Below are 21,003 nucleotides of genomic sequence, written 5' to 3'. Positions count from 1 at the left end.
CCCACGAGCTGTGTGCTAATTTCATCTCCCCAAATTCGATCCGCCATCGTGCTTAAATGACGACTCTGATTCGCCCAGAAATTCCCTCGGCTGCGAGTTTTGATGGGTCTAATCAAACGGTAGAGAGTGAAAAACATAAGAGCTTGTATTTCTTGGTAACACGCCGACAATCCCTCATTACCCACAAACTTTCTTACCTTCATGGGGCTGGCTCGGCCGACACTGGTGACTGGGGCTAGACCAGAAGACTAGAGGCAAGGCTAGGCTCTAGGGGGATTCAATTGCAGCTCGACATTACACTCCCGACAATGCGACCCGGCGCGCGCGCGCACGAGAGGCTTGTTGGCATGGACGGCCTGCCAGCCTAGATCGTATTCGAGGACCGGGTGTGTCGGGGCCCGGGCCACTACTCGGGAAGTGTTGTTCTGACGGCTTGCCCGATCCGGATTCCTTTTCAACAAGCATCCTTCTTCTGGACTGGAATTCCCTGCAATTACCTACTCAGCATCAGACGGTGTGATTGCGACATGGAGAATCTAGTAAGAAATTGCAAGTCACCAGTGGCTAATGCTCCTGGCTCCCTTTCGTGTGCCGACAACAGGCTGCGTCTACACAGTCATAGTCATGATTCGGAGCGCAGCGTGGAGTTCCAAGACTCTCCACACGCTTTATTCCCGTTCTAAAGTTCAGTGCGATGACGACCATGCCTAGAGGCTCCTTAACCTCAGAGGCTTGACTTAGCACGTGGTTGGATTGTTCGTCACCGCTTAACACAGTCAAACCAGTAGGGCTTACGTTATGTGATACATGGCTGCCAGGCGAGAGATAGCCAACTGATAAGAGCGATCCGTCACTCCTGGTTCAACCCGTGTGATGAACTTTTGTCGTTGCTCTATGCCACGCATCAACCACCAAATATGGTAGTAGGGTCGACGATCGCACCGATACGCCCATACGAAAGGCCTGTTGTGTCATCTTTCAATCTTCGCATTCTCGTCTAAGCGCTATCAAATATCATCGGCTGCTGATATCCTATGGTTCCTTACTTGGGGCAGGCACACCGAGCTTTTAAGGATCTAGTGAGACCTGAGTCGGGTTCGGTTATAAAGTCATGGGTGATGTAGCTCCCAAGATCCTAAGTCCTTTTCCTCTTATGAAAATCCCTCATTGTATAACGGGTACTGTCGAAAGGCCGTTGCGATATTCATCCGTCTTGAGACCCGCCGTCTAGCAGTTGTCGGCCTTGTAGCCATTAAGGCCCTGCGCACACTTCTTGTTTTGAAGACTGCATCGCTAAGGACTGTGGCAACGCTGCCATCGTCTCTCATCAAGGGATAAGGCATACTCACGATACAAACACAAGCTGGTGCCTACCTCTATAAGCGGACCCAGCGAGATTCTCGATTCTTGCGTTTGAGTAGGTCAGTCGTATTACCGCAAGGAAACGAGTTTCATCCGAAACTCGGGTCAAGAGTGTGCTCTGTTGCCAGATGACTGATGGCCAGTTTCGCGTCCCGCCAGGTTTGGCCAGATGAGCCCTGGGGCGATCGTGAGTGATAGTTTATAGCAGCACTGCAGCTCGTTGTTATACAACGGTGCTCTAGTCAAAGACTCGTCATGAGGCTTCCATCCAAGTAGGCCGCGGAATAGTGAGTAAGGAATTTGCCTAGACAATTCGTCGGGAGAGTGAAACTCATGATGAAATGTTCTTCTCAAAGAGTATCTGAATGGGTTTCGCGGCCTGCTTAGATTGTAAGTATATATATCCACCAAGCCACTGGTCATCTGTTGGGCACGCACATCAATGAACTTCTCGAGCTCCTTATCGAGGTTGGCGAGGTCGTCCTTGCGCTTCTTGTTGTCGGCGATAAGCTTCTGTTTCCGCTTCAAAAGCTCCATACGCTTTTGCTCCAGAGTCTCGCGCTCGATGCGTTCATGCTCGATCCGGGCAATCATCAGGGTATTTTCGTCATCGTTCGCGTGTTCCGGCTTAGCCGCAAGAAACTCGTCGACGGGGATCAGTGGTAACTGCTGGTAAGTATGACTGTTATGTAATTGGATTAGCTCATGCGCAAGCTGCGTAGAGTCGAGGGAATAGGCAAGTCTGCCGGATGGGTTGTCGCTTGACCTCGCGCTTGGCGAATGATGAATTAAGGTAGAGACTTTGGTGACTACTGACTCATACGACTCGCAAGCCGCGATTTCCCCTTGTAGATGCCGTTGTTCGTAGTACAAATTCTGCAGCTGGAGATGTAGGTGATCGACTTCCTGACGCGCGCCGGCTGTTTCTTGCTTCACATGTCTGCCTCTCAACTGGGAGGAGCGGTGTAATCCGCGGAGGCGGGCAAGATTGGTAATGAGCAGCTTCTGCTGTTTTGAGACCTCGGCCTGGTCGGCAGCAGAGGCAATCTCGAGCGAGCCAAGGGCTGCAATCTGGTCGGCAAGAGCGAGCGCTTGCTGGCGCGCGTCGCGTGACGCGTCTAGGACGGACATCAAGTTCGGATCTGTTACCATATCGGCGGTTGACATGGCGCCAGTACGTTCGGCTTCTCTTTGTGTCGAAGCGAATTCGGAAATAGAGAGAAAGAAGCGACAGCGACTGTCGTTGGGCCAAATCCGATCGAATTCGGGAGATCTCTCCGACTCGGGCTCTCACGAAATCAAGTTTCCGCTCACACCATCGAGGATGGCTTCCAGTCAGATCAGAGAAGCGACAGAGTTTCTTCTTTCTCCGGGTGAACCCAAGCGCCAATATGATGTTCCGATGCAGCTGTCGGCGTCAAGCTGAGGGTAGAGGGTTGGACGTTCGAGTGTCTTGGTGGGTATGCGTAGCTTGAAGTTACTAAGCTCTGCTTTTCTCTGTGGAGAGCAGAGAGTGGGGGCAGGTGATTGGCTTTCAGATTTCAACAACCATAGGTGCATTCTTAGTTGAATGGTGGTATTTGCAACAATTACCCAATTCCATTTCCTGCGCCGTCTTTCTCTCCCGTCGTCCTGCTGGCCAGCCGTGGGTTGAGTCTGGAAGCCGGTGATTGGTCGCGCCCTGCAATTTGATAGACGGGGGTACTTCCCAAAAACGCAGGTTGGGGTCAGAGGGCAGTGGTCCCCAGCGGTCCCAGTGGATCTTGGAGAGCCGGAGAAAGAGGTTGAATATTCGCCTCCTACTAGGCACTAAGTTCAGCGTCCAGCTCGAGGCTGGCAGGCTGGCTGGCAGGCTTCTTCTGTGCAACGGTCAGACTGACGCTGGACGCCGCGTGCCACCGAGATGCTCGGCATGCAAATACAACTAGATCTAGCCACTGCGTTGCCTGCTTGTCTTTTACACCTCCCACGCTCCCAGTCTGTTCATGCTTGCAGGTCTCTGTAGACGCGGCATTGCTTCCTCGAAACGAACAACTCACCGACCGCATTGATTTTTGTTGAGTTCGAATCCGACACCTCCGAGACCCCACTAAGATACACTGAGATAGTTTGCCCCCCGCCAACCAATCGGCCCTCGCCTTCCCAGCAGGTGGTGCTTGGGCTTGTTATGGATTGCCCTGCCTTATGCATGTGAATCAGGGCGACGACCCGTTTGTTGCTTTTGTCTTTCCTTTTGCCTTCTCCCGCAAGCCTGGCGTCGTCATAAGAAACCAAGCACCCTTTGCCCTGTCGCAGAATCCTAACTGGCCAGTCTCGCCGGCACAAATCCATCGGCATTGCGGCACAAGACTAGACCTGACCTCCATACAAACTCCGCATCCTCTCTGCATTGGGCTGGTCTGCCCGCCTCGGTGACCGCATACTCCGTCTTGGCCCTTTGATACAAAAGAACGACGGTTGCGCCACGACTGTTGCGCTTCCCCGCGCGCATCTCACGCCTTCCACCACTATGGCATGCACATCGAGCTTCGCTTTAGGCGCTTCTGAGGAATCAACCGAGGCTACGTCTTCTGCCCTCTCCTCCGGGGAAGTCGCGCCGCGTCAACGTAGACGGCATTCGTTCTTTATTCCGAGGCGCAAGTCGATTGTCAATCACATCATGGATGGCGAGGAGGGGTTGCTACTCAAGGTTGGTGGATCCTTTTGGTATAAGTGCACTCGCTCGATTGCTGACTTTGGCCAGGTCGACCTGTTCCTCTCTGAACTGGAACGACGCTTGGAGTATCTAGAAAGCTTTGGGGAGGGCACATTCGACGGAAGTATATCGAGAGCCTATGCAACACTGCACACCGTACGTGCAAGATGTTCCCATGTCTCGGAAGAGGTGATTGGCGCCGGCCGGAAGAGATTGCAGGTCATGGTCGAGACGTTAGATGCCAGGTACCACGAAGCAATGGCGGCAGCCGAGTCGGTAAACGAGAAAGCCAAAGTCGGCATCGAACTGATGGACACCATGCTCACCGATTACGAAACACGCGCGCTGAAGTTTCGAGACAAAGGACTGGCTAACGCCGCCGGGGCCGCGGGCAGTCTGATGGATGAAGGGCGTCGCGTTGTCGATGAGGGGCTCGAGCGGGCGCGAGGTGTGGTCGACGAAGGCATCGAGAGAGCAAAGCGTGCGGCCGGGTCCGTGGAAGAGCATGTGCAACATGCCGTTGCGCGTGCGAGGCATGGCCTTCTGAAATACGAAGAACTCCCAGTCCCGTGGAGGGTGAACCCTCACATCTTAAAGGGATACCGCTTCAGCGAAACCAAGCTGGGCTGTGTTCGCTCTATGTTCAATTTCTCCAACGAGAGCGTCAATATCTGGACTCATGCGCTAGGTCTCATCCTGGTCCTTGCCATCGCCTTTTACTTCTACCCGACGTCGCCCAACTTCTCCCTCAGCTCCAACACAGATGTCTTCATCGCGGCACTTTTCTTCTTTGCGGCTTGCAAATGCCTTGTTTGCAGTACGATTTGGCATACGATGAACTGTGTCGCGGACCAAACATTACTCGAGCGTTTCGCCTGTGTTGATTATACGGGCATCGCCCTACTGATCGCCGCGTCGATCATGACAACCGAGTACACGGCTTTTTACTGTGAACCGATCAGTCGCTGGACGTATATCGTGGCTACCGGTGCTCTTGGAATCCTAGGTGTCGTCATGCCGTGGCACCCCTTTTTTAACAGATCCGACATGGCGTGGTTGCGTGTTGGCTTCTTTGTTGGACTTGGCGCTACGGGCTTCCTACCCGTATTTCAGATCATACTTACCAGAGGACCAGAGTGGGCTTGGGAGTTCTACACCGGTTCCAACCTGGTCAAATCTCTCAGTGTTTACGTCCTGGGTGCTTGCATCTACGCAAGCAAGGTCCCAGAACGCTGGTGCCCCGGAGCTTTCGATTACTTTGGAAACGCCCACAACCTGTGGCACGTTGCCGTACTCGGAGGGATTCTGTATCACTATGTCGCGATGCAGGATTTCTTCGCTGGTGCCTTTCAGCGTGCCCAAGAAGGCTGCCCTGCTTACTGATGAAGACAACGAGATTGGAGAAGATCACGAAATTTTTACCAATAGCGGTGAGCTGCTTGGGTTTGAATTTATGGGGTACAAATGAAGTTCCATTAATTCGCCATTGTCCAATCAGTTCCTATTTTGATATCGCAAGTATGTTATCACGGGCCCCGCGGAGATGTTAGGCTGCGATTCGAGCGCCACCGAGAGCAACCCAGGTCACCATTACACACCCTACAGCCCAAACTCCGGACGTGATTCCATGCTTTTTCGCCGCGGATACCTGGACAGTTGGAGGAGTGGTGTCGTTGAAGACCGCGGTGGCGCTTGGGACAACGAAGGTGCCAGCATCCACTGCAACGCTTGTCACTGTAAAACCACTATTTCGAGGCGGGCCAGCGAATGTCGTCGAGCCGTCACCCAAGATCTGCACACTTGCTTCATTCGACGCGGTTGCGGCGCCAGAGTTGGGAGGAATACCCGTTGAAGTCTGCGGTATGAACTGGGTTATTGACGTGATTATAGCTGGGCTGGTACTAATAGCTCCTGTAATCGAGCATGCCATCGATGCTGGTAGTACGAAACCGGCGTTGCGAGCACATGTCACCAGATCTTCGCCCTGTGAGGATCGGTGAGTGAGCAACTATCAGGCCATCAAGTGGACGGTTTGAACCTTGGTCTCACCTCGGCGCAACAATATTTCGCTACGGGCGCACAATAGAAGCCCTTGTCGCAGTATCCCTTGTCAGGGCAGCAAGTCTAAATTCTGTGTCAACTATGGGCACTTTCGCATCGGTTACGCAGTGACGGACGAACCTGTCCAATGTTTGGTTTGAAGCAGAACCGGCTGCTTTCTCCGCCGCAGTTCTGCGCACCGGCGCCGTAGGTTTTATCGCAGCTTAACAACTGTCTCTGATAGAGCGTGGCGTTGGGCAGCGGCATATACTTCTCCATGGCAGCTACTAGCCCATTCATAGACTGCATAATGGATATAGCTCTCAGAAGATGCATCATGGTTCGTGGGGAGTCGACTGGGCTGGTACAACCAGTACTCGTAGACGGGGGTTTTGCTATTCGGTTGGGTTCCCTAGAAAAGAGTGTTGTTCAGCGATAGAGCTCGCGATCTAGAAGGCTAGGTTATACACCCAAAAAGCATATGTATACAAAGGAGTGGATAGAGATAGAAGCTATATAGAAAACCCAAATGTCAAGAAAAGGCAGGTGGCTATTTATGACATTATATATCCAAAAGGCCCTTCACTACATCGTGTTCTTCCTTCCATACGGGGCCGTCGCATATCCCTGCGAAAGGAACGAGCCCGTATTGTTACGATGTTTGAATATTTTACCCCTTGAGGGGTGGTGGAAAGAGGCACTCTGTATGTCTTACTTCGAAACCAATATTAGAATCCCTTTACTCCAACAGCGGCAATAGAAAGGCAATCCGTACCAAGACTATCGATACATGTATTATTATTTATATCAAGGGAGACACGCAGCTCGAGAATTTGATATGTACCCAGTTGTTCCTGTCCGTCCCCCTATTCATTACCCAGTCGTGGTACACACATATACCTCGTCAAGTCATTCATTAGCGATCATCATAGCCCTCCCTCGTTTGACCCCCAAATAAAACCGAATCCCTTGAATGCGAACCGGCGGCAATGCAAAATCACAATATGGTACACTATAGACTGCCACCGTCGATCTTTTTCCCCACCTATGTCCTCCTTGCCCTGTAATCGCGTAAGCTGAGCCTCCTTTCTCGGAACTCTCGTGTTTGTTTTCATCATCAATCATAAGGCCCTCACAGGCTTGCGCATGTAAATTTTCTCTCTTATAGAGCGTGGGTTACGATCTCGGCGTAAATGTCATCGGGTATCATCTTGACGATAGCTAACGCTGTCCGTTTGATCTGGTCTGCGTGCAAGGACGGGAAAGACCGCAAAAGTTTGTTTGGGCTGTATATGCCACACGTTAGTGCAAGCGCATCCGTCAGGTTTTGATGTGCGCCAAATCATGTGTCAAGTAGAAGAAGAAAAGAAGAACTAGCATAGGCAACGACTTACTTGTTAGAGCCAAGCAGGTCGTTACGCATGATGATGAGTTGGGCGACGATGCACAGGATGTTGAGATGCGGTCCGTAGGCGAACAGAAAATCCCACAATCGCAGTACCTCGGGCAGCGGCGGCGTGCAAGCGCACAACGTCAGAACCGACGGAAAGGCATAGATCTCGGCCGACAGACCTTTGGACACAAGGTAGATGTGCAGGCGGGCGTCGACAATGGCGAGGACCTTGTCGACGAGCGCGAGGCCCTTGTGCACACCGACCATGGCGCCACGGATGTAGGCGGGGCACTCCTTGGTGAGCAGGCGGTGGAAAGCTACAAAGGCCTCGGCCTCGCTGCGGGCCGCGTACAGGAAGGGCGCGGCCAGCACGTTCATGCCCTGCACGTAGGTGCCGCCTGACGAGTACTCGGCAACACTGGTCTCGGAGCTGTCGGTCAGGGTCAGGGCGCGCGAACGGCCGGCGCGCCCGGCCGGCGACGAGGCCGACGTCATGGATATATCGGTGCGGGAACTGCCGGGTCGGCTCCCGGGGCGGCTGTCGGCGGCGGGCAGGGATTGGCGGCTGCTGGTGGGCCGGCGCACCTCCTGCGAGTCGTGCATCTTCCAGGCAATGGCGTTGAGAAGGCGGATCAAGCTGGCCTCGCTGACGCGCCGGCGGAAAAGGGGATCGGTGGTCAAGGTTCGAAAGGTATCGTTACGGATCTTGGAGTAGGCAGGCGACGCGCCGCGGTGGATGAGGGACAGATACTCGTCCGTTCCCATAACCGGGGCATCGAGAAGGATCAGCCAAACATAGATACGGACCGAAGACTGATGGTTGACGTGTTGTTTAGCACAATGTGGCCAAGCCCAATGCGAAGGCAAGTAAAAGCGCAGAACAGACTTGGAGCTTAGGATAGTCTTACCATGCCATCGGTATCGGCCTTGATGCCCTGGTCCAAGACTTTCAGACGCGTGCTCTCCAATGCGCCCTTCACGTCCCCATCCGGGGGCCATCACGGATGAGGCGCTCCAGCGACATGCTATCGGCAGCAGCCGAGGTCCTGCTCAGGGCTGATCGTTTTCGATGGAGTGACATGGCGGGTTGGAGGTTTCCTGGCGAAGCGGCATCGCTGTTGGCGCGGTTTCGTTGCGGGGATCGGGTAGAGGCCTGCTTGCGCGTGGGGGAGGCATTGCGCTCCTGATGAAGCAGGCGCTGCTGGGAAATGAGCGATGGTTGCGCCGTGGTTCGCGCGGCTGCGCCCAGGTTGTGCGCCGACTGCAACTTGCGCAGAGCACGATGTGTGCGCGGCGACGGCGGGGCGCTGATCTCGGTCGCCAGATGCGGCGCCAGGGTCGGGATGGAATCTCGAGTTGGGCTCGGCATGTTGCAATTGGGAGTCGAGGCGGGGGCGGACTATGGGGGGTGTCACTGGTCATTTCAAGACATGTCGTCGTTGGGCACACCCTGAATCTACCGTGTCTCTTTCGCTCTGTATGTGTGTGCGTGTGTGTGTGTGTGTGAAAGTGGGAGGCTGGAAGCTAGCAACCTGGTTGGCCGGCTAGGTAGGACCTGTTATGTTTACACGGACGGGCCTTGTCTTGCCCTTTCTCCTTCTTCCTATCTACCCCAACCCCAACCCGACGCGCCTTTTCGTGTTGGCCGACGTCAATTCGCATGCCTACATCCCCAACTTGTCTTGCGATGTGGTTAAGCAAGTTCTAGTAGGCCTCTCACATGGTATTGGGAAAAAGACAACCCAAACTGGGGTTGACCAGGCAAGCGCCCCAAGGCCGTCTTTTTCTGGTTCTTACCTCGTGCGTGCGGCGGCCCTATTCCTGATTTAGCATATTGTTGATCGGCCCTGGCCGTGTGTTCTGTCGAATAAGAGGCTCTTGTCCTTGGCCAAAGCAGCAACGAGCAGAAGAGGTCGCGGGCTCCCGGCAAAGATTGCCGCAACGGCCACGATCGAGATGGCCCGGCGCAATTCTTTCATGGCTCTCTCCCCCTGCCACCTGCTGCCTGTGCTGCCTGCCGTGATTTTCCCCTGGTGACTTGCGGAACAGATCTATATTAGAGATCGCCTTACCAATCTAGTTCCGGGGCTAGACGGGTGGAGCTGATAGAGATTTTCTGAGCATGAGAGGAGGCGTTACACGTACATATACAAATACTTGTTAGCTGATCTGGCCACACACATGCAAGAGTGGCAGCACCGGGCTGGCGATTTCGAACGACTACTTGACAGGCTCATACGCTCATCGCTCGATGGGGCGTTCGGCGAGCCACCCACCTGGGAACAGCGCAAAAGGCAAATGAAAGCAGAGCAGCACGTCACGGCGGGCCTTGGTTTGGGCTGCAGGAGGGGGGCACGCTACCACGTAGACTGGGTACTGGACTGAGTGCTGGACTGAGCATAGCATCATGCTGGTATCATGTATTAGTCGATGGCATCATTTGCATTTTTCTTGCGACATCACGCTTGGATCAGGAGATGGCCCGTGGCCCCGCCCGTTTGAGGTGCCACCTCAAGTTCGGGAAGCCGCCCTGTCGCTCCTTCACCCACCTCGCCTCCAGGGCGGATGCGGAACTAGGCAATGTCCATCCCCGGAACAGGCAAGCGACCATGTACGTACCGAATCAACTATGTAATGTCGCCCTGTGTCCAAGGCACGGCTTGTCGACGATCAGCGATGCTGTCCACTCGGAAAGACAGAGAGAAGAAGAAAAGGTTGCTGAGACTGGGAGAGAATCGGAGCCGCCTCCAGACCACCTGCCACCTGCCACCTGCCACCCACCACCCCACGGTCTATCCTCGAGCACTGTCTCGTATCTTCTTCCATTCGCGAAATGGTCTCCGAGCCGTCATGGTGACATGACGAGATATTGATCTAACCTGGATGGGTTCCCCATTGCACCCGACGCCAGGGATCCATATCTTGTCGGATATCGATTCCTCCTCCCCTTGTGCTTGTGCCTCGAGAGCTGCACTTCGCTGGCTGGCTGGCCGGCTGGCCGGGGCGTTTGATGGTTTGGCCGCCCCAACCAATTGCCGTCTGCCTCTATCACACGTCCTGCGTCCCTTTGTGTACGTCGTTTCTAATGGGGCAGCTCCGGCGCCCCCTTGCCCCGTTCAATGTCAGGTTTGTCGGCTGCTGAGAGATATACTACTTTCTTGGGAGAGGGCTACCTGGACTACTACAGCCACTAAGCCTTGGCCGTGGGATTTGTAAGGGCATGCGATTGCGCAATGGGCAGTCTCTGACATCCAGCGAACCATTATTATTATCCATTGTTCAATCCTACAGGGGTGGGTAACACCGAACTGTGGGAACTCGCCCTCCTTGGTACGGGGTATTCGGTATAGCACTGCACAAGCCTCCATCCAGTATATGCACAGTTTGGAAAAGTAAGCTGCCGGCGCGACTTGGTTGTGTGATTCTTTACCCCGTACGTTCCCTCGACGACATTTCCCCCCTACTGTCCTGTCTTGAACAATAAACGACACGGGGGTTGTATCATACGACATCGTCAAAGCAGAACAGAGTCGAGCCTCCTGTCTCTAAGTTGGTCAAGTCGTGGGCCATCTTCTTGTTTTAGTTGTGACGGACCAATCAGCTTCAGCTTCTCCTGGCTGCCCGCCACAACAGCCAAAGCACCAACAATACCAAGAAGCTTACGAGTCGCTTGGGAAACCTTGTCTAGTTCTTCGGGTCAAGAACTCGAAGCATCTTCGCAATATATTCTCGCCCTTCCCCGTCCCGGGAGTGCACTCTGTTCAAGTCTCGGCCCAAGCCACGCCTATATTTCGACTTCTGGCGTCTCGTTATAGTGCTTAGTGCAGCTGCAGAGACACCCATCGGCTCTCGACCTCTCGTCTCTCAGCTTGTATAGCACGTGCTATTGCGTCTTCCGCGCTACTGCTGTGCTCATACCGGAAGGTCGCATCACGTCTTCCAAGCCTCTTCGGCATCCATTGAGGTCTAGGTGATCCTCGTCGGAAGAAGCAACGAGCTTGCCGCCATCATCCCATCCTGATACCTCAGCTTGGCTCAGCTGTGTCTAGTCTGGTCTGGCTGCATCTGCATCTCGTCTCATTGCGCCTGGTCAGCAATCCTGCTCCCGGTATCTGCACCCATACAGAGAAGCTCACCAAGTTTCCTTGTCCCCTCCCCAAGCCACACGTGTGGCACTATCGACCACACACCCGGGTCGACTAGTTGTTTCATTCCAGATCGGGACATCATCACTTCGACCCTGGACGGTTTCCCCAAGGACCTATTCCAGCTCAGAACAGCTGGGGCCTCGCGTGTTGCAGCATAAAGACACGCGGCATCCCCCTCCCCCAATCTTTTCGGCGGAGAGAAGGTGTTCTGTTCTTGTGCTTCACTTCCACGTAGCAGGTACTCGAATACTCCACCATGCCTTCACGCGCAAGTATAGGCCACGGTCTGGCCAAGGTCCTGGGCATTAAGCTTGACGCGCCCGAGAGAGAGCGAGACGATGTCACCAGGGGAGAATCGGTATTCTCCATCCAAACAACAGATTCCTTTGTCGAAGATCAACCTACTTCGGTAGAGTGGCTATCCGAGCTTGTGCCCACAGGCGATGAAGTCTTCGCCTACATCAAGTCACTATTCCCATTCCTGTCCTGGATCGGCTTCTACAACGTACAATGGCTTCTTGGTGATCTGGTAGCAGGTTCGTGCTCACTTCGTGGTTGGAAGGACAGCGAAAGAAACTGACTTAAACATAGGTATCACAATCGGGGCTGTCGTTGTTCCGCAGGGAATGGCTTATGCCAAACTTGCACAACTCCCCGTCGAATTCGGCCTATACTCCTCCTTCATGGGGGTTTCTGATTTACTGGTTTTTCGCGACGTCCAAAGATATCACGATTGGCGTGAGTATAAGCCTCAGGCAATTCTCTCATCCATAACAGTCTTGCTAACCTTCTCTGACAGCCTGTTGCTGTCATGTCCACTGTTTCCGGTAACGTCGTACTCCGGGCTATCGATAAGTTTCCTCAATACAAGGACGAGCCGTGGGTCATCGCCCAGGCTCTGGCCATCATCGCAGGCGCGGTGGTGCTCTTCATAGGTCTGCTTCGCTGGGGGTGGATCGTGGAAATCATTCCCTTGGTATCGTTGGCAGCGTTCATGACAGGATCCGCCATCAACATCGCAGCTGGCCAAATTCCCACCATGATGGGTATCGAAGGCTTCTCAACTAGAGATGCAACTTACTTAGTCATCATTAACACCTTGAAAGGTCTCCCCAACACGAAGCTCGACGCGGCCATGGGGCTGACGGCACTGGCGATGCTGTACATTATCCGTATCGGATGCGGATTTGCGGCCAAGAAGAACCCGTCCCGTCAAAAGATGTGGTTCTTCATCTCGACACTGCGAACCGTCTTCGTCATCCTGCTGTACACCATGATCAGCTGGCTTGTCAACATGCACCACCGAAAGGATCCCAAGTTCAAGATCCTGGGCACCGTCCCGCGGGGTTTCCAGCACGCGAAGGTGCCCACAGTGAATGCTGAGATCATCGGATCATTCGTCTCGGACTTGCCAGCTGCCATCATCGTACTCCTGATCGAGCATATTGCCATCTCGAAATCGTTCGGCAGAGTTAACAACTACACGATCAACCCTTCACAGGAAATGGTGGCTATTGGGGTTACGAACTGCGTTGGTCCTTTCCTGGGCGGATTCGCTGCCACCGGCTCATTCAGTCGCACAGCCATCAAGTCGAAGGCCGGCGTACGTACACCTTTTGCCGGTGTCATCACAGCTTGCGTCGTTTTGCTCGCTATTTACGCCCTTCCCGCGGTTTTCTTTTACATACCATCGTCCTCGCTATCGGCCGTCATCATCCATGCTGTGGGCGATCTCATCACGCCGCCCAATACTGTCTATCGATTCTGGCGTGTGTCGCCTTGGGAGGTCATCATTTTCTTCACCGGTGTTATCGTCACCGTCTTCACCACCATCGAGACTGGCATTTACACCACTATCGCTTTTGCCTTTGCCATTTATCTCTTCCGCGTGCTGCGGACTCAAGGTCGCTTCCTCGGTCGGGTTCAGGTCCACTCTGTCATCGGCGACAACATCATCGGCCACGATAGCAAGGTCGTTGGAGACTACGGAACCTTCGAGCAGGCCGACAAGGACAAGAGCCTGTCCCCCCCTACGCGAAACGTCTTCATTCCCGTGGACCACCGAGATGGCACCAACCCCGAGGTCAATGTTGCCAGCCCCCATCCCGGCGTCTTCATCTACCGCTTCTCCGAAGGCTTCAACTACCCGAACGCCGGCCACACCCTGGAGCATCTCACTGCGCACATCTTCGCCAACACCAGGCGGACGCAGACGGACAGCTTCGCTCGCCCAGGAGATCGACCCTGGAATGACCCGGGCCCCAAGAAAGGCCATGTGGAGAACCTCGATCTCCCGACGCTCAAGGCTGTCATCCTCGACTTTAGCTCGGTGAACAACGTGGACGTGACGGCGGTGCAGCAGCTGATCGACGTACGCAACCAGCTCGATCGCTACACGACGCCCGAGGTGGTAGACTGGCACATCGCCTGCATTACGAATCGCTGGACCAAGCGCGCCCTCGTCTCGGCCGGCTTCGGCTACCCGACCGAGCGCGCTGACGGCCTCCACCACCGCTGGCAGCCCATCTTCAGCGTCGCCGAGATCGGCGGCGACTCGTCGGCGGCCGCCCAGGCCGAGCGCGCCGAAAACGAGAAGGAGATTTCAGCTCTGCACCGCCGACGGTCCACCAAGCAAGCCGGCGGCAACGACGGCTTGGACATCGACGCCATCGAGCGCGGCCAGGCCGAGCCCCTGCCTGGCAAGACGAGCTCCTCCTCCAACGACAGCGGCTCGTACGACAACACCAAGGTGCGGCCCGCGGGCGCCGCCAGCCACAGCAGCGGCTCGTCGCCCCGCACGCCCCGCCGCGTCGCCATCCACGGCCTCAACCGCCCGCTGTTCCACATCGACCTGACGAGCGCGCTGCAGAGCGCCATCGCCAACGTCGAGGCGCGCAACCAGGCGGCGTCGGCGCCGCAGCACCCGCAGCCGCACCAGCAGTTGGATGGGCCGATAATAGAGTAATACCGCCGCCATTACAGGCGGACGTGTATTACTAATGCACAAATGAGACGACACATTTTGCTTACTTCTGATGTCGATTCGGTTTGACGAAGATATGACTTGATTTCTTTTCGGGTAGTTGTGCGTCTGATCCCTCCTTCTTGGCTAAGAAGGCAGGATGGGCTAGGCCCAGATATATATATACATATATTCGTATAGTATTAGCATGGCGTGGTGTGTATGGTTATCGATCATGGGAAGGGAAACTGGGGCTCAGATGATGGTGGTCTTGCAAGGTGTCCCGGTTGGGTATTTGGCACATCATCCTCTTTTATTTATGCTCTGTGCAAGAAACTGCTTGAACGAATGGATTGGACTGGAGACGCAGTGTTGGATGGGATATACCTGCGACTGGCGATGTCGCGCGCGCATTTGATAGTTTGGAATGTCAGTAGAACATGTTACCTTCTACAACGTGATATGATATGTTCGCGTAGCACTGATAATAATGATGAGAAGGATGATGACAGCAGGGGACTCGACCCTCGAGGTCTTGTACAAAAGCATGTGAATGATTCTATCTATCTGGATAGTAGGTTGCCCTAGCCGCCCTAGTTTCCTAATACAGTCTTGAAGTTTTTCTTTTGTTTCTTGTGGTGATGTTTGATGGGAGCAGCCAGTGTCCATCTGATATGTTTTGGTGTACAAGTGGAATACAGTGGGTGTAAGGAGACGGAAAAGAAAACGCAGAAAGAAGGCTTCCAGAAGACTTCTAACAAAAGGTGTGATAAGAAGGGCATTATGGAAATAGTAGGAGGCGGTGAGATGGGTAGAGGCGGAGCTAATAGTGACGAAAAATATCGACAGAAGAAGTGAACCGTATCCCCGGGTCAAGAACCAGCTTTTCCGAGACTTGGTTTTCGCACGAGACGACCATTCGGCGACTTCGCATGTGGCCCGCGAGCGTCTACTTCATTCGCTTGGCTCGACTGTCTTGTCCTCCTGATGGCCGCTTTGCGCCGCTCGGGCTGCTGGTGTTGGTGCGCCGGGCATTCTTGACAACTCTGCGCAGCTTTCCCATGTATGTGATGGGCACACCGTACTCAAGCCGGCCAAGTGTGTCGATTATACTGCTGATGTCGGCAGTGAAGGGAAAGATATCATGAGATGGGATCGACTCCAAGGTGCCGGTGACGAAGTCACGGTCTCTATTGCCGAGCAGAGCAAAGTAGAGGTTCCGCTTGGCCTTGGCCTGGTAATCCAAATGCACGCCTGTGTTGCGATGGACGACCTCTTGAACCATATGAATCAGGAACCTGATGATTTCGTGGCGCTCCCCGTCGCTGAGGGGGCGATCGGTGTGTTGGGTGATGGAGTTGATCTGCCTATCAACATCTAATAGGTGCCCAGCACACCACTCGGCATCTTTGACTCTATCATGAGACGGCTGAGCCGGTGCCAAACTAAAAGCGTCGAATTTGGCGATTGCCGTCTCCGCCCGCCACTGTAGCTTCCTTAATGGGCTTCGGAGAACCTCGTCATACCTCAGAGAAGACCTGAAGTACTGGAAGAATGAGTCGTTTCGAAGCAGCATGCGGAAGATGGTGCCCTCCAGATCCCCGGTCTTGATAACCCTTTTGCCCCTGGTGGGGTTGGCGAAGAGATCAGGTCGGTAGCCGTCGGCTGGAGCGGCATTGAGCGAGGCCATCATCTCCCTTATACTCTGGACGCGATGTGGATTGACAGGATTGTCCTCGTCGGTGTCCATCTGCGAGTGCAGAGCTTCGGCCAGCATATCGAGGTGGAACTCGTTGATCTTGTCGTAGATGTTGCCCAGCTCGCTAGGATAGCCTCCGGCCGTCAGAGTGAGCGTCTTCCTATGTGTTGGCTCCAGCTGGTTTGTGATCTGGTCGTATAGCCAGAGCATGTGACGGCACGGGCGTTTCTCATCACAGGAGCAATGGGGCAAAGAGGTGGGGATGCCAGGCTGGATGGCCCGAACCGAGTGCTGCACAAGTTCGGCAACTTGGAAGACGATGAAGTCGTCTCGTGCTTTGCAACCCTGTAAGATACACCTAGGTGGGTCTCGATTCATCATCTCGGCGACTTCCTCTTGCGTGGCCTCGTCAAGTTCATCCACGGAATAGGACAGTCCGGAAGGGAAGGTGATGGAGTCATCCGAGTTGCAGCCGGGCTCGACCGAGTCGTGGTCGGACTCGGTGGCTGATTCGTCCGGGTCTTGGATGCGGCTCCGACTGCGGGTGGTGGGCGGCATACTCTCGATGGAAAGCTGACTGAAGCGTTCGGTCGGCGACGGTGGACTCATGAGGAAGCAGTGATTGATGCTCAATGTCTCAGAAGGAAGTCTGTCTGACGGCTATGGGGGGCACCCGAAACGCTATATATACATATATATATATATATATATACTACATATCTCCAAGATGGGAGCGGCAGGCCCAGCATGTACTATGGGCCGATGAGTCAACCCCCCAAAAAGGGAGGGTTGTATTCTGGAGGTGTGCTGTTGAGGACATGGCAGTGAGGTTGCGATGATGGAGCCAGGAGGAATAAGTCGAGATGCGGTGTTGGCGACAGCGACGGACGGGTTCAGCGTTCGACGTCCCGCGTCCAGCGTCCAGCGTCCAGCCCTGCAGCAGCGCCCCTGCGCCCTTCGACGGCGACGGCGGCGGCGACGGTGATTGGCGGGTAAGCGACTAGACGCGGCATTGCAACTGGAGCCCTCTTGTGTGTCTGCCTTGGGCGGGAGGCCGAACAGGGCGGATGAAGGATATAAAGGTCGTGGGCCTCGAGCAATGCGGCCCCTGCTGGTTTGGAGCAGCCGGTTGTTGCTAGTTGCGTCCAAAAGGCCTTCATTTGCGGCCCCCAAGCCACTGATGGCCGCCCCAGACGGCCGCCCCTACCCCGTTTTGGCGCGGCCCGTTTTGGCGGCCCAGCGAGGCTTTTACTCCCCCTCAACCTCAAGCGCATCAACAACACCTGTTGGAGCCCTCCAACGACGAGCAGCATTCTTTCGGCCCGCTCCTGCCATTGCCCTTTTCCCTGTTGTTTCCTGCTCACATGTCCTGCTTGCTGCCCGAGGCTGAGTCCCGGCCGTTTCCTGCCTCTCCAATCAGCGCCTCGAGGGCTTGGTCTCCCTCGACATCCTCGTCGTTCTGGAAAGAGTGGATGGGCAAGGCGACCCGATCAAGGGGGTCCTGCTGAAACCTCCGACGAGACCTCAGAGCTTCCCGAAGGCTACCATGACGGATCGGCCCCCCTGACGTTTGCAGATTGCCCATAACGAGATGGACCAAGTTCTTTGACACCCCTGCCCATTCCAGCCCTACTAGGACATCTCGTCTCCGATTGGCTGCACAACGACGTCGACATGTTGTATTCGTGGGATCCTATCTTGCACTCGAGTTCTGATTTGCTAGCAAGTCCTCGGCCAAGTTATTGCTTAGGCGCCCGTGACTCATGGCATGGCCACAGAGCTTCTTATGTTGAACATGAGGTAGCTGAGGCGATATCGGGATGGTGTCCCAACAGCAGCCCCGAGCCGTAGTGCTGTCGACTCAGACCGTGGCATTTCCAACGAGCTTATGCCATATCGCTGGCCTTCGGGGCGGCCAGCTGACAGACAGTCTATGTTTGTCTTCAGAATGGGACGGATGACCCATGGGCCCAGGCCAGGCCAGGAGGCCAGGATCGGCCAGAGAGACCCGCCTCCAAGGACTTCTCCACGCCAAGGCATATTCAACATATTTAACCACTTTAAGCCCGTTGAAAATATAGCTAACTCATATTGATGTATAGTCAGTCTCCAGTTGTTTGCGAGAGGAACTGTATTTAGCCTCACAGCCGGGCTGCAACTTCCAGCAACATGTCTGAAGGAAGACCTTCACCCCGCCAAGTTGGGGGTTCATCCTTAGGGGGCTAATCAACTAAATTGGCGAAGCGGATCGGTATAAAAATTAGACTTGAGGGGGCAAAAGAGAGATGGGAGAGAACCGGACGGATGCGACTTAGAAGATCTATTACGGATTGGAGAACATGTTTCGCCTACGAAACTTGCGGCTGTTCCTGGCGCTGCAGCGACGTTGGGACTCTCAGAAGGCATTCACAACAAGTAGCTTGAGATGGCCGTCCTTTTTTGCCGTTTACTGCCGCCCAAGTCGAGATGCGCGAGGTGGCGATATTTGCTGATACTTATTTGTCACGGCTACATGGATAGCCCTGGGACAAGCGGTTGCACTTGAGTGCGGTTCGACCTTGCATAGCACGCAGATCAACCCAGATAGACTGATACAATCACAGAAGCAAGAGCATCTCCGAGACCTCAGGATATTGCAGGTGAACAGAAATAATTGTACATTGGACATTTAGTTGTTAGCTTTATCTATTGTCCCACTCTAGACGTTGTTAGCAAACGCACAGCTTCTCTCGAAGTCGTCCCAGCTCGGCCAAGACCTCTCGGATGGTGGGACGGTCGTAAAGTTGTCCTTCCATACCCCAGCCGCCTTCTGTTCCGTTCTCAAAGCGATGAAGTCCTCTGCAACCTGCAGCTCGGTCTCCCAGAACTCGCGAGCGGCGGCCTGAACATTATCAGATGTCTGTTCCCTTGCTGGCCGGTTTCGGAGCACTAGTTTGCTTCCCTGTCGTTGCACGATACGGCTGAGGGTTTCCCGCCGGCCTCGAGTGCACCGATCGATCAGATCTCGCAGCTCTGGTGGCGTGCGCTGGTATTCGGGGAACTCCAAGTCGGACTCCAAGCGATACGATTGCCATATCGCGGCCTTCTGTGGGCCGCTCACGCCTTCAAAGATGCACCAGAGCACTCTTCCCAGCATGTAAACCTCTGCGGCTTCCTGCTCCACCGGGCTGAGACAAACCCAGGAGAGGTTGTACCCGTCCTTGGGGTTCCTGTATTGGTCGTCCTCGAGGCGAGCGTAATTAGGCACCAAATCGACCAAGATATCATGGTATTTGTCCCGCACATCCTCCGAGATGCGCTCTTCGACGGCCACAAGACGGACATATTCGACCGAGTTGACTTCCGGGGCAGCAAACTCACACCATACCCCTCTTTGCTCAAAGTCCACCATGATAATGTCGTCATTTGCCGAGAGTACAACATTGTCAAGTCGTAAATCGGGATAGTATGTGCCAGTTGTGCTTCGCAGATGCTCAAGGGCCGTGGTCAGTTGCATGCTCCACTTGAACTGTTTGGCAGAATGCAGTTGATCGTGGATTCGAAGCTGCGGTAGGATATCCCGAAGACTGCCCTTGGGCTGGTACACCGTGGTGAAACCAGCAATCGCCTTCTTGGCTCCGAACTGGCAGGTCTTCTTGACTATATGAACTGGCCGTGGGATCACATTGGTGTGCGGGGGTATTGTACTCAGTATTTTCAGCTCGTGATAGAGATACTTGAAACCGCTTGTAAGAGCCTTGAAAATGTATAGTTGTCCTTTGATGCGAGCGAGGCAAACACTATCGTGAAGAACTTTGACGACGTCCACATCGAAAAAGTCGACTTCTTCAGGAAACGTAAACTCGTACCCCCAGATATCCGCCAGTTGTGGCACGCTCAACAGTTGGCGCTCCAGATAGTGGTTGGGTCCGACCCTGACATGTATTTGGTGGATGTTGAGTGACAGGTTTTCGAATACTAGGCGGGTGCCAAACGGCACTTTTCTGTAGAAGTCGGCAAAGGACTCTGTGTCGTCGAACTCCGTGCGTACCCAGAGTTGTAGCGTTCGGATGATGTGCCTCGTGATGGCCAGCCTCGACAGCCTTTCCGAGTCCTTGGTATGGAAAGCGAGGTTGAGGTCAAGCTGCTGGCGTAGCAGAGGTGGCTGGTTCTCGGGGATGAAAACGTCCATCCGGATGGGAGGAACCGGAGAGAGGAACAGCGGGATAGCATAATACTGGGTCCCCAGACCAGCGCAGCCGTCGATTCGCCAGCACACGTCCTTTGGGTAATCAAGACTGTCTATTCTATTGCACGGGTTCAGTAGAGAGCTGGCCCACGTAATCTGGGCGAGATCATGACCGCTGTCGAGGGCCCCATCCTCTTGGTCCGGTGAGAAGGCTGCGGTAGGGTGTACGACCTCCTGGATAGCCTTGGGGGTCAAATCCATGTCGATTTCCCAATATCCCATGCACAGCGCTGATGGCTTCGTGTCACGATGGGGAGGCAGGCTTGCCCAAGATAAAGTAGGCAGATGATGTTGGCAAGCCAGTTGTACTTTGAATCAATGCGATCGAGTCTTGACCTTATTATGATACAACCCAAACTGCAGGTGAAATTAGTCCTTGGTGACGCCAAAAAGAAAGCAGCATGCAAGCCCACTTGCGCCTAGGTGTCTCCTCCTGTGGTATGGGCAGGAGGTGCTCGGAACCAGCACAAGGTAAG

The 21,003-nt window shown here is 54.4% G+C and overlaps 8 protein-coding genes across 8 annotated transcripts; 2 read left to right on the top strand and 6 right to left on the bottom strand.

Moving 5' to 3' along the window:
* Positions 1-1,693: 1,693 nt before the first annotated feature.
* Positions 1,694-2,514, bottom strand: PG998_001036 (uncharacterized protein; the record flags this gene model as incomplete). Its single annotated transcript, XM_066867854.1, has 3 exons — positions 1,694-1,741; positions 1,801-2,044; positions 2,180-2,514. The coding sequence occupies 3 exons, from the start codon at positions 2,512-2,514 to the stop codon at positions 1,694-1,696; spliced, it is 627 nt and encodes a 208-aa protein (XP_066736269.1).
* A 1,507-nt stretch (positions 2,515-4,021) lies between these two features.
* On the top strand, positions 4,022-5,440 carry PG998_001035 (uncharacterized protein; the record flags this gene model as incomplete). The annotated part of the gene is made up of 1 exon (XM_066867853.1): positions 4,022-5,440. The coding sequence occupies one exon, from the start codon at positions 4,022-4,024 to the stop codon at positions 5,438-5,440; it is 1,419 nt and encodes a 472-aa protein (XP_066736268.1).
* Positions 5,441-5,603: 163 nt separating this feature from the next.
* PG998_001034 (uncharacterized protein) lies at positions 5,604-6,406 on the bottom strand (the record flags this gene model as incomplete). The annotated part of the gene is made up of 3 exons (XM_066867852.1): positions 5,604-6,065; positions 6,107-6,181; positions 6,239-6,406. 3 exons carry the CDS (start codon positions 6,404-6,406, stop codon positions 5,604-5,606), a joined length of 705 nt encoding a protein of 234 aa, XP_066736267.1.
* Positions 6,407-7,259: 853 nt separating this feature from the next.
* On the bottom strand, positions 7,260-8,859 carry PG998_001033 (mitotic check point protein (Bub2); the record flags this gene model as incomplete). The annotated part of the gene is made up of 4 exons (XM_066867851.1): positions 7,260-7,383; positions 7,492-8,303; positions 8,399-8,450; positions 8,471-8,859. 4 exons carry the CDS (start codon positions 8,857-8,859, stop codon positions 7,260-7,262), a joined length of 1,377 nt encoding a protein of 458 aa, XP_066736266.1.
* Positions 8,860-11,894: 3,035 nt separating this feature from the next.
* Positions 11,895-14,603, top strand: PG998_001032 (sulfate permease; the record flags this gene model as incomplete). Its single annotated transcript, XM_066867850.1, has 3 exons — positions 11,895-12,174; positions 12,230-12,327; positions 12,438-14,603. 3 exons carry the CDS (start codon positions 11,895-11,897, stop codon positions 14,601-14,603), a joined length of 2,544 nt encoding a protein of 847 aa, XP_066736265.1.
* Positions 14,604-15,549: 946 nt separating this feature from the next.
* On the bottom strand, positions 15,550-16,908 carry PG998_001031 (uncharacterized protein; the record flags this gene model as incomplete). The annotated part of the gene is made up of 1 exon (XM_066867849.1): positions 15,550-16,908. One exon carries the CDS (start codon positions 16,906-16,908, stop codon positions 15,550-15,552), a length of 1,359 nt encoding a protein of 452 aa, XP_066736264.1.
* Positions 16,909-17,659: 751 nt separating this feature from the next.
* On the bottom strand, positions 17,660-17,884 carry PG998_001030 (uncharacterized protein; the record flags this gene model as incomplete). Its single annotated transcript, XM_066867848.1, has 1 exon — positions 17,660-17,884. One exon carries the CDS (start codon positions 17,882-17,884, stop codon positions 17,660-17,662), a length of 225 nt encoding a protein of 74 aa, XP_066736263.1.
* A 1,113-nt stretch (positions 17,885-18,997) lies between these two features.
* PG998_001029 (uncharacterized protein) lies at positions 18,998-20,728 on the bottom strand (the record flags this gene model as incomplete). Its single annotated transcript, XM_066867847.1, has 1 exon — positions 18,998-20,728. The coding sequence occupies one exon, from the start codon at positions 20,726-20,728 to the stop codon at positions 18,998-19,000; it is 1,731 nt and encodes a 576-aa protein (XP_066736262.1).
* Positions 20,729-21,003: the final 275 nt, after the last annotated feature.

Source organism: Apiospora kogelbergensis (genome assembly GCF_038363985.1).
Source record: "Apiospora kogelbergensis strain CBS 113332 chromosome Unknown utg000001l_segment0_segment0, whole genome shotgun sequence".
NCBI lineage: Eukaryota > Fungi > Ascomycota > Sordariomycetes > Amphisphaeriales > Apiosporaceae > Apiospora > Apiospora kogelbergensis.
This window is presented reverse-complemented; position numbering and strand designations above follow the sequence as displayed.